This window comes from Physeter macrocephalus, chromosome 9 (genome assembly GCF_002837175.3).
Source record: "Physeter macrocephalus isolate SW-GA chromosome 9, ASM283717v5, whole genome shotgun sequence".
Taxonomy (NCBI): domain Eukaryota; kingdom Metazoa; phylum Chordata; class Mammalia; order Artiodactyla; family Physeteridae; genus Physeter; species Physeter macrocephalus.
The window spans coordinates 12,108,253-12,120,551 of record NC_041222.1 but is presented as its reverse complement, the minus strand read 5'-3'; the positions used below and the strand labels follow the sequence as shown (position 1 = coordinate 12,120,551).

Below are 12,299 nucleotides of genomic sequence, written 5' to 3'. Positions count from 1 at the left end.
TGACAGCTACTCAGGGCAAGACTGTGTCAGAATCAGCTTAGCTCCCCTGATTTGTTAGATATATATTTATGTCTCCCAACTCTTTCTCCATAATGTAAAGCTCATGCATTCCTTCAGTCACACACATTTATTATTGCCATGCTTGGTGATGCAAGGGAGGAGCTCAATCTGATAATGCCAGTGCAGTGTGATCAGTGCTCTGACAGGGGCATGATGTGTGCTGTGGGAGTACAGTAAGAGGGGGCTGACTCTGTCAGGGACTGGGTAGTGATGGGGGTGTGGGAAGGGCTCTCAGGAAGGCTTAGGACATGATTTTAAAAACTGAGTCTTCGAAGAGGAGCAGGAATTTGTCAGGAAAACAGAGTGAAGAAGGGATTTCTCAACAGAATAGCAGGTATAATAAACCACTTCTCACATCCCTGGATCTAACATCCTGATCGTACCTCCACATCTTGATTCAGGTGACTCTCTCCGTTGGGAATGGCCACACACTCCTGTTTTGGGGGGAAATTCCTTGCCAAGGATAAGGAAATCTCCATTGCCTTATGAGGCCCTAAATTAATAGTTCTTTTACATGTATAATCTAATTCAGGGGTCTGCAGTCTACAGCCCGTGGGCAAATCTGGCCTGCTGTCTGTTTTAATAAAGAAAGTTTTATTGGCCATGCTCACTCATTTATATATTGTCTATGATTGTTTTTGTGTTATAACAGCAGAGTTGAGGAGTCGTGACAGAAACCATATGGCCCCCCAAATCTAAAATATTTATCAGTATTATCTATCCCTTTACAGAGAAATTTGCTGACCTCTGATCTAATTTAATGCTGAGAGGGAAAACCATTATTATCCCTGTTTTACAGAGGAGGAATTTCAGGCACCAAAAGGTCACACAGCTTGTTAGCGGTGCAGACAAGATATAATGATATATAGGAGATATATATAGATATGTATGGAGAAGTATATCTGAGCAGAGCAAGGGATGGATTATGATAGACATAGAGTTGCGTATCCAGATTCTTCTGCAAGGAAGGTCTTACTGCTCAGCTGTGGGGAGTACAATTAGAAGACAATTTCTAGCTGTCAGCTACTTAAAGGTGGGCCTCAGCTACAGAGAGCTGCCTCATCCAAGGTCATGCCCTTTGCAGGGAAGCCTGCATCTGGTGAATGAGCAAGGTTGGGGTCAGGGTATGAAGACCCAATACAGGACACTTGGAAGAGAAAAACACGCACTCCAGAGCTCCTCACCAGTTGGCTTTTTTGGGCCTATAATGTATTTAAACTTCTTCCTTTGCCTAATCCTGCTTCTCCCCCCTTCCTTTCATGGGTATTGATCTTTAAGAAACATCTGAAATTTCAATTCTATCTCAGAATCTGTCTCCAGAGATCCCAACCACAATTGTATTGTGGTCAGAGAACAAACTCTGCATGATTTCAATTGTTTTAAGTGTATCAAGACTGGTGGTGTGGCCCAGCATTTTTCTATCTTGGTGTACATACCATGTGCACTTGAAAACACTGTATATTCTACAGTTGTAGAGCTAATGTTCTAGAAATATCAAGGTTTTTCATAGTGCCCTTCAGGTAGTCTATATCTTCACTAATTTTTTCCATCTAGTTTGTTCTATCAATTGCCTAGAGGGGGATGTGAAAATCTTCAATTACGATTGTGGAAAATTGATATCTCTGTTTAATTCTTTCAATTTCTGCTACATATACAGGCATACCTCATTTTATTGTGCTTTGCAGAAAAAAATGTCTTTTAAAAATTGAAGGTTTGTGGCAACCTTGCATTGAGCTAGTCTCTCAGTGCCATTTTTCTAACAGCATTTGCTCACTTTGTATCTCTGTGTCACATTTTGGTAATTCTCACAATATTTCAAACTTTGTCATTATTATTATATTTGTTGTGGTGATCTGTAATCAGTGATCTTTGATGTTATCACTGTAATTGTTTGGGGGTGCCACGAATGTTGCTGTCTTATTTTCAGAAACTGCCGCAGCCATCCCAACCTTCAGCAGCCATCACCCTGATTAGTCAGCAGCCGTCAACATCGAGGGAAGACCCTCCACCAGCAAAAACAGCTCACTGAAGGACCAGATGATGGTTAGCATTTTTTAGTAATAAAGTATTTTTTAAATTAAGGTATGTACATTTTTTTAGACATAATGCTACTGCACACCATAGGCTACAGTATGGTGTAAATATGATTTATATATGCACTGGAAAACTACAAAATTCATGTGACTTGTTTTATTGTGATACTTTATTGTGGTGGTCTGGAACCGAATCTGCAATAACTCTGAAGTATGCCTGTACTTTGGAACTCTTTTAGGTGAATAGACATTTATGTATGTTATGTATTCCTGATGAATTGATCCTTTTATCTTTTTTAATTGGCCCTCTTTATGTCTGATAACACTCTATCAAGAAGTCTGTTTTGATTAAAAAATGGGCAGAAGACTTGAATAGGCAGAAGATATTTTTCCAAAGAAGACATACAGATGGGCAACACACACATGAAAAGATGCTCAACATCGCTAATCAGAGAAATGCAAATCAAAACCACAATGAGATTTCACCTCACACCTGTCAGAACGGCCATCATCAAAAATACCACAAATAGCAAATATTGGAGAGCATGTGGAGAAAAGGCAACCCTAGTGCACTGTTTGTGGGAATGTAAATTGGTGCAGCCATTGTGGAAAACAGTATGGAAGTTCCTCAAAAAACTAAAAATAGAGCTACCATATAACCCAGCAATTCCACTCCTGGGTATATATCTGAAGAAAACAGAAACACTAATTTGAAAAGATACATGCACCCCAATGTTCACAGCAGCATTATTTACAATAGCCAAGATATGGAAGCAACCTAAGTATCCATCAACAGATAAATGGATAAAGAAGATGTGGTACATATGTACAATGGAATACTCCTCAGCCATAAAAAAAGAATGAAATTTTGCCACTTGCAACAACATGGATGGACTTGGAAGGTATCTTGCTTAGTGAATTAAGTCAGAGACAGAAAGACAAATACTGTATGTTATCATTTACATATGGAATCTAAACAATAAAACTAATAAATATTTTAAAAAAGAAACAGATTCACAGATACAGAAAACAAACCACCAGTTACCCATGGGGAGGGGGAAGGAGGAAGGGGGAAGGGGAAAGATAGGGGTAGGGGATTAAGAGGTACAAACTACTATGTATAAAATAAATAAACTACAAGGATATATTGTACAGCACAGGGAATATAGCCAATATTTTATAATAACTATAAATGGAGTATAATTTTTAAAAATTCTGAATCACTACGCTGTACACGTGACATTTATATAATATTGTAAATCAACTATACCTCTACTTTATTTTTTTTAATTAATTTTATTTATTTATTTTTTTGGCTGTGCCACGCAGCTTATTGGATTTTAGTTCCCCAACCAGGGATCGAACCTGGGCCCTTGGCCATGAGAGCTGGGAGTCCTAACCACTAGACCATCAGGGAATTCCCTATACCTCAGTTTTAAAAAGTTAAAAAGCTAAAAAAAAAAAAAAAAAAAAAAAAGAAGTCTATTTTGTCTGCTATTAATATAGCCATTCCAGCCTTTGTATGCTTACTATTTGTATGATATATCATTTTCAATCCATTTAATTTTAACTTACCTGTGACTTTTTAAAGTTTGGGTCTTGTAGAGAACATAAAACTGGGTCTTGCTTTTTTTTCTCCATTATGTAAAGCTCTGCCTTTTAATTGGAGCTTTCAGTCCATTAACTTTTTTTAAAATTTTTATTGGGGTATAATTGATTTACAATGTTGTTTTAGTTTCAGAGGTACAGCAAAATGAATGTGTTATACATATACACATATCCACTCTTTTTTAGTCTTTTCCCATATAGGCAATTACAGTGTAAGTTCCCTGTGCTATACAGTAGGTCCTTATTAGTTATCTATTTTATATATGGTAGTGTGTATGTGTCAATCCCAATCTTCCAATTTATAGTCCATTAACTTTTAATGTAATTATTGCTATGGTTGGATTTAGATCCACCATATTATTTGTATTGTTTGTCCCCTTTGATTTTTTTCCTCTGTACCTCCTTTCCTGCTTCCATTAGGAATTTTAAATACTTATTAGAGGTTCATTTAAGTTTATCTGTTGTGTTTCAGGCTATACTTCTTTGCTTTACTCTTTAATGGTTTCTCTAGATATTGATCTATACATCCTTGACTTTCATTCTACTTTCAATTGCTATTATTTATAGCACATAAAATTTAGAAACTCTCTACAATATAGGTCCACCCCCCTTCCTTTATGCTAGAGTTGTTATATGTACTGCATCTAAATACCTTACAATCCACATAAGGCAATGTTATAAGTTTTGTTTTAAACAATCCTAAGCATTTTAAAGAAATTAGCAAGTTAGAATAGTCTTATATATTTACCTATGTATTTACCATTTCTGATACTCTTTCATGCTTCCTGAAGAGCTGAGTTTCCATCTGGTATTATTTCCCTTCAACCCAAAGAACTTTATGGTCATTGGGGATAAATTCTCTTAATTCATTTATCTAAAATGTTGTTATTTCACCTCCATTCTTTTTTCTTTTTTTGTCACAATTCATTTTTATTAATAGAAAATAAACACCTATTCCAGTTGTTATACTTGAAGTTGCTAATTTAAAAAAAAAGAATTTAAAATCACCACTTAATAATCCTGTTTTAACTAAGACAATGAAACTGTGGCTTAAAAAAAAAACTATTCAGCACCATTTGCTCCACCTCCATTCTTAAAGGATATTTTTGCTGGATATAGAATTTGAGGTTGAGGTTGAAGGTTTTTTTGGGTTTTTTCTACAGCATTTTTAAGGATACCGATCCACTGTCTTCTGGCCTCCACAGTTTTTGATTATAAGTCACCAATCATTAAGATTGTTTTTATCAAATATGTGTCACTTTTCCCCCTGGATTTCAAGATTATCTTTCTTTCTTTCTTTTTTTAAAGATATTGATTTGGAACATGCTCTTCTTTTAAAAAAAATATTTATTTATTTATTTTGGCTGCGCTGGGTCTTAGTTGCAGCATGCAGGCTTTTAGTTGCGGCATGCGTGCAGGATCTAGTTCCCCGACCAGGGATCAAATCTGGGCCCCCTGCATTGGGAGCATGGAGTCTTGGGACCACCAGGGAAGTCCCAAGATTTTATTTCTATCTTTAAGTTACAGAGCTTGTCTAGGAAGTACCTAATCATGGTTTTCTTAATTTTCATCCTGCTTGGAGTTTGCTGAGATTCTCAAATCAGTACATTTATGTCATTTACCAAACTTGGGGAAATATCAGCCATTATATCTTCAAATATTTTGTATGTCCCATTCTCTCCTCACTCTCCTTTTGGGACTTCATCTACATATATGCAAGACATGGTTTTTTGTCGCACAAGTCACAGGTTAATGTCTTTTCATCATTTTTCTCTCACTTGTTTGATCATTTCTACTGATCTATTTCAAGTCAATGACTCTTTCCCCTGTAATTTACATTTGGCAAACTTATCCTGTGAATTTTAAATTTCAGACATTGTATTTTTCAGTTCGAGAATTTTCTTTTGGTATTTCTTTGTAGTTTCTATTTCTTCTCTGAGTTAAAAATCTTTACATTCATTTCGAGCATACTTTATTTCATTAAGCATAGTTATAATAGCTACATTAATATCCTCATCAGCTTATTCCAATTTGTGGGTTGGTTGTCTGTTTTCTTGAAATGGGGTCTCATTTTCCTAATTCTTTGAATGTCCAGTAAGTTTGTCTTGTCTCCTGGATATCATGAATGATACGTTGTGGCAATTCTGGATTCCATTATATTTCTTGGAGGAGTGTTAATGTTTTTGTTCTATCAAGTAATTAACATCATTGAACTCAGACTTTAAATTCTGTCACTGAGGGAGCAGCACAAATGAAAGCTCAGTTCAAAAGACAAAGGGTTAGGAGTTGTGTCATTCCTGCATGATTCAGGGGTCAGCCAGAGACTTGTGCAGACTTTATTCACATAATTTGTGTTCCCCCGCTTTGAGTCTCTCTTTTCTGGGATTCTCCCCTCATTTTCCAGTAGCTGTGGTTGCTATGAACTCAGTCTTGTGGTTTTTCATGTTAAAAAACCTGCATGTTTTCTCTCAAATTATCTCCCTCTACCACACCAACTTCTATCTTATGAGGGTGTCATGCTTTACTTAATCAATTAATTGGCAACTTATGTTTTATCCAACTTCTCTGTGTTCTGTGATAATTATAGTACACCCTGATTGTGTTTCGTAGAATAGATTCCTGGAAGTAGGAGTGCAAAATATTTTCAGGCTTTGATGTATACTGTCAGATTTACATTTAAATAGGTTGTACAAACTTGACTACCAAAAGCAGTGTATGAGCAATCTTGTTTCTACCTCTCTTGCAAACCTGATTATTTTTTAAATCTTGTTTAATAGAAAAATTTCTTACTTTTTCCTCTTCTGTATGCCAGAGGAGTTCAGCATCTTTCTCTCTCTTCCCACACCCTCAGATTCTAAAAAATGTATGCCTGGAATGCTCTTCCATCATATATACATGACTTGTTTTCATATTCATCAAGATTGTGTCACCACTAAGTAAGCTTGAGCTTGTATCACCACTACCACATTTAAAACTGCATTCTCTTACAATTGCATTTCCCTTCCGTTTTGTTTTTTTGCCATACCACTTGTCACCCTCTGTCATACTCTGTAGTTTAATTACAGTTGACTCTTGAACAACACAGGTTGAACTGTGTGGGTCCAATTATACATGGATTTTTCTCAATAAATATATATAGTACTACATCATCCATGGTTGGTTGAATCCTTGGATATGGAACCACAGATTTGGAGGGCCGACTATGGGACGTAAGCATTTGCAGATCTTGGTATCTGTGGCTGGTCCTGGAACCAGTCCCCTGTGGATACCAAGGGACAACTATATTTAGATTTACTGCCTGTCTCCCACTCTAGAATTAAGCTGAGGACAAGATTTCTTTTCTTCTTGTTTTGTTGACTGCTGTATCTCTAAGACTTAGAATAGTGCCCAGCATATAGTAGATGATCAATATTTCTTTAATAATGTTTTAAAACAGTTAATAATTAATTTTATGGATATATGCCTCCTCGTCTTCTTTATATTGAAGAAATGTCTCAGGAACATTTTAAAATATTTTAAAATTTTACTTAAACAATTATTCAGATTAGTGATTCTCAAAGTGTGGTCCCCAGACCAGTAGCATCAGCATCTTCTGGGAACTTATTTAAAATGCAAATTCTCAGGCCCCATCACAGACCTACTGAGTCAGAAATTTTGTGGGTGGGGCCCATTTCTAAAGTCCATGTTTTAACAAGCCCTCCAGGCCACTGTGATGCATGCCCAAGCTTGTGTATCATTGATTTAGACTCACATCTGTATGTCTATTTTCTTTCATTGTTTGCTTCTAATTATTTTTAGACATCATTTCCTATTCACTGATACTAAATTTTAATTCATTTTTTACTGCACAGGATGACTTTCAGCATTCATTTTTACTGTTCAGGTATACCTATATTCTTGACTGTCCCAGGTATGGCACTACCATGGGTTCTCCAAGAGGTGTAGGAAATTTCTAGCCATATATGCAACTGTTTTATTCTTCTACAAAGTACAGATTTTCTACAGCTCTGGACAGTGTTGATTCATTCTGTGCATAGTGCTAGATTTTCACCTGGTAATAAATTACTGATGGAAATGGCTTTCACATTTCATTTTCTTCCCCAACAGTAAATAAGTTACTTGGTAATGACAGCATAATATCCGTGAGTTAATCTTTCAATACATGTAGGTGCACACACACATGCACACGTTCCATTCTAAATATTCATACTTTTTAATTCTCCAAAATGAGTTCAAGAAGGCAGGCATTGGAATAGGAAATAATTGCAAAGCTGGCATTTAATCACATATGGTTGAGGGTCCATAATTATGCTAGGCTAGTATCTAGGTGAAATATTTATTGAGAAGTATTGACCATGACTAGACAAGTCTTTCCTACCAACTTATATGTTTATTCTGAGGAATAAATCAGGTAATGCAGTGAATGTGCTGTGAAAAATGTAAAAGGTGACATATGTATCTATTATTATTACCTTATATTACAAAACCATTTTTGTCCTTATGTTACTGTTTTTAGTTTAACAACTTAAATTTTAGAACAATTCAGCTGTATTTTTTAATCTATGACTCATAAGTAAAAATAGGAAAATATGTTTCCTGTGCAAACCCAAATTGATTAATAGTATCTTCTGGAATGCATGCTTAAGAATGATTCTGAGGCCAAGTCTAGATTCACTCAGAAAGAGTGCAGTGATACATTAACAAGGTCTGCTATTGGGCAAGAACAGGAAGTAGTGCCATTTGTTGCAATACATTTGAAATCCCAGATTGAGGTATTTGTGTATAAGCACTTTGAATATGAGATAAAATGGAGTGATTGTGCAGAAAATCACTTTCATTCAGCTGCAATCACAGTTCATCTTCAGTCTTTAAAAATATGATGAATAAAAGAAACACAGTGCTGAGTTATAGTTGTAATTCATTATTTTAATGAAAGAACATGTTTGATAGGAAAAGCCTTTGTGAATTCAATATCAAATTTAATACCATATCCTCATTCATGAATAAGCATAGAAATTCTTACTTTGTCAAATAACATCGTGGAGTGGGTTCAGTGAAAATTTTCATTAGTATTGATTTATACATATTAAAAGGATTTTAATTGTGAAAATAATATATGTACATGATTTAAAAATTTAAAGAGTATACAATAAAAAGGAGGTCTCCCTCCCATCCCAGACCCTATTCCTGTAGTCCTGTGCCCAATGGCAACCACTAAGTTTCTTTTGTATTTTTTCAAACCAATCTACTCACATATAAATATATGTATAAATACAAACATACATACATACATACATACATACACACAGACAGACAGGAAAACACACACACCCTTTTGTACACAAGTGGGAACAAACTATATACACAGTTGAGCAACCTGTTTTCACTCAACAATATATCTTGGATAGCATTCCCTACCAGTATCTGTGTGTTCTCAGCTAATTTCTTTCATTTTCTCTTAATTTTGTGTTAACATTTTTTTAACATAGATAATAACCCTTTTATAAAGTTTTCTGCTGATGCAGGGACTAGCAAAGACATTAAGAAAGAGCTGCATGATAGCATCAAAGATGAAACTCATACCAATGGTCACACATATTTATACATGGCAATAAACAGATATGCAAATTCAATTCTCATATGTGGTGCTTAAGTACACAACCCTCAAGCAACTCAGGAATTGTCAGAAAATGTAATTTGTTTCTCTAGTGCTCTGATTATTCAATTATTAACAATTTTAAAAGCTTTATATTCAATCTGAATATATAGATCATTTATAATAATTATTTTTAAAACAATATTTTATATAAAAGGTTTAAACTCTCCATCCACTTCTTCCATGTGATGATTCATTTTCAAATTCTCACATGTGTAACAAGGTGTGACTTCTTGTTAAAAGCTTTCTAATATTCTTTAAAGTTAGAATACTTCTAAGGTTAAATAAAACCTTTAGTTCAGATTTCCCACACTAATTTCACTCATGAGATTTCTCTTCTGAATGAGTTTTCATATGTTTAGTAAGGGATGCATTTTGTTTGAAGGCTTTTCCACATTCATTACATTCATAAGGTTTCTCTCCACTGTGGGATCTCTGATGTATAACAAGTTGTGACTTTGCATTGAACGCTTTTCCACATTCATTACATTCATAGGGTTTCTCCCCAGTATGAGTTCTCTGATGTACAATGAGGTGTGACTTTTGGGTAAAGGCTTTCCCACATTCATTACATTCATAGGGCTTCTCCCCAGTATGAACTCTCTGATGTTGAGTAAGACCTTCAATTTGCTTGAAAGCTTTCCCACACTGATTGCATTCAAAAGGACTTTCACCTGTATGAGTTCTCATATGGTAAGTAAGAGATGAGCTATGTCCAAAGGCTTTTCCACATTCATTACATTTATAGGGTTTCTCTTTAGTATGAGTTCTTTGATGTATAATGAGGTGTGACTTCTTGCTGAAAGCTTTCCCACATTCACTACATTGAAAGGGTTTCTCACCTGTATGAATTCTCATATGTTTAGTAAGGGATGAGCTATACTTAAAGGCTTTTCCACATTCATTACATTCATATGGTATTTCACCTGTATGAGTTCTCACATGTTCCGTAAGAGATGAGTTATACCTAAAGGACTTTCCACATTCCTTACATTCATAGGGCTTCTCGCCTGTATGAGATCTCACATGTTGAATAAGGTTTGAGCTATGTCTGAAGGTTTTCCCACATTCAGTACACTCATAGGGCTTTTCCCCAGTATGAACTCTCAGATGGTCAGTGAGGGCATGTTTATGACCATGGGCTTTGCCACACTGAATACACTCATATGGTTTTTCTCCAGTGTGAGTTCTCTGGTGTACAACAAGGTGTGATTTTTGGCTAAAGGCTATCCCACATTCATTACATTCATATGGTTTCTCACCTGTATGAATTCTCTGATGGTCAACGAGTCCTTGTTTGTGGCTGAGAACCTTCCCACATTCATTACATTCATATGGTTTCACTTTATTTTGAGTTTTGTCACGCTTAGTAGGAGATGAGCTATGGCTGGATGATTCCTTATGTTTTTCTCCAGTTTGAATTTTGTCCCGTTCAGTATGTTTCTTGCCAGTTTGAGTTTTGTCAGGCCTATTAGATGAGCTATGGTTGGGTAATTTCTCACATTTTTTTCCAGTTTGATTTTTGTCTTTCTTTGTATCAGATAAGCTATGGCTGAATGATTTCGTATGCTCTTTAGCTACATCAGGTTTCTTTTCTACGTAATTTCTTACATGACCAGGTAAGTCTAAATTCTTTCCATGTGAATCAAATTTAAGAAGCTTTTTTTTTGAAGGAACATATTTTGTACTCACATTTTTTTTCCCCAATGAACTACATTCATGGCCCTTTTTCTTAGTCAGAGTTGTTTTCTTGAAAGCAACTTCCCTAAGGAGTTTGTTTTGAGATTCCTGGTGGTTCTCTAGCTGGTCATCATCTTGCTGGACTTCTTCTAAAGTGGAATTCAATGAGACATTCTTGTGAATCTTTACACTCTCATATTTTGGAATACAACTTATAAAGAAATGCTTTGTTGTGGGGCTGAATCTTTATTCAAGCCTAGTATCCTAAAGTGAATGAAATATCAAGTGCAAATGTCCCTGTCTTTTTGGACTTGAAGGGGAAAGTGCTGTAGTAAAAACAGGAAAAGAACATTGACAATAGTGATTAGAAAAGGCTTTGGCTGTTTATAAATATGACCTTGCAACCTGGGATAAAAGATGAAATAAACACAAGGAGCAGTGAATAAAAAACAGATGAAGTTAAAAGCTTGTAATTGTTGTTGACACTTTTTGAAGTCTCTCCTCAGCCCAAGCTGCCCAGCTTTAGTAACTGCTAATCCACCAATAGTATTTGGCTCTTAGAGCCCATCTATATTCATCCAACTCTCCATAGTCACTGTTGGAGACAAATGGCTCAAGCCAAGATGTCCAATAAGAGTATGTCTCCTAAAAACTTAGACTCTAGTTAGTCTCCACTGGGTGCTAAATTTAAAAATGATATAAGACAAGTACTATAAAGCCACATTTTCCCTATGTAAACAGAAAGTTCATCAGTACAAAGAATAAAGCATACATCCACAGAAAAGCAGAGATGTAAGATCATGTGTCCTCAAAGAGACCATTTGCATAATCCCAGTTCCTAATGGCTTCCCAGTACTGGTTCTAGTCCCCAGCTGAAGTATCACCCCTTAGGTTACAAGAAGCCTTACAATAAATTCCTCCATTTACTTAGGATAGCTCAAGTAAAATTTTGTTATTGCTCCCCAAAGAGCCAAAATAAGAGAAAATAAGGTAAGTCCATCAAAGAGTACTGAAGAGCATATAGATGACTGAGGGATTAAGCAGGAAAGGATGTTCCACTGCTACCACCCATGATTAATATAATAATGCAATTCCTGTAGTAAAAAACTTCCCACAGTTTCTATGAGTTACCTGATGTTTTTACCATATTATAAAGTTTGATATTGGCAAATAAACTTTACACCATTTGGATTTACAGTGTACACACACACTTGTTTTCCAGTAGTTTGCTGTGGAGCACACCTTCCTGTCAGGTCACTCTA

The 12,299-nt window shown here is 35.7% G+C and overlaps 1 protein-coding gene across 2 annotated transcripts in view; it reads right to left on the bottom strand.

Annotated features, from left to right (window-relative positions):
- Positions 1-8,664: 8,664 nt before the first annotated feature.
- The window catches only part of ZFP37 (ZFP37 zinc finger protein), a 45,316-nt gene continuing 41,681 nt past the window's right edge, over positions 8,665-12,299 (bottom strand). For both annotated transcript variants that reach the window (XM_028493630.2, XM_028493629.2), the window contains one exon: positions 8,665-11,186. In XM_028493630.2, the coding sequence (XP_028349431.1) occupies positions 9,676-11,186 (1,511 nt within the window). In that variant the 3' untranslated portion in view covers positions 8,665-9,675. The remainder of the gene's footprint in view (positions 11,187-12,299) is intronic.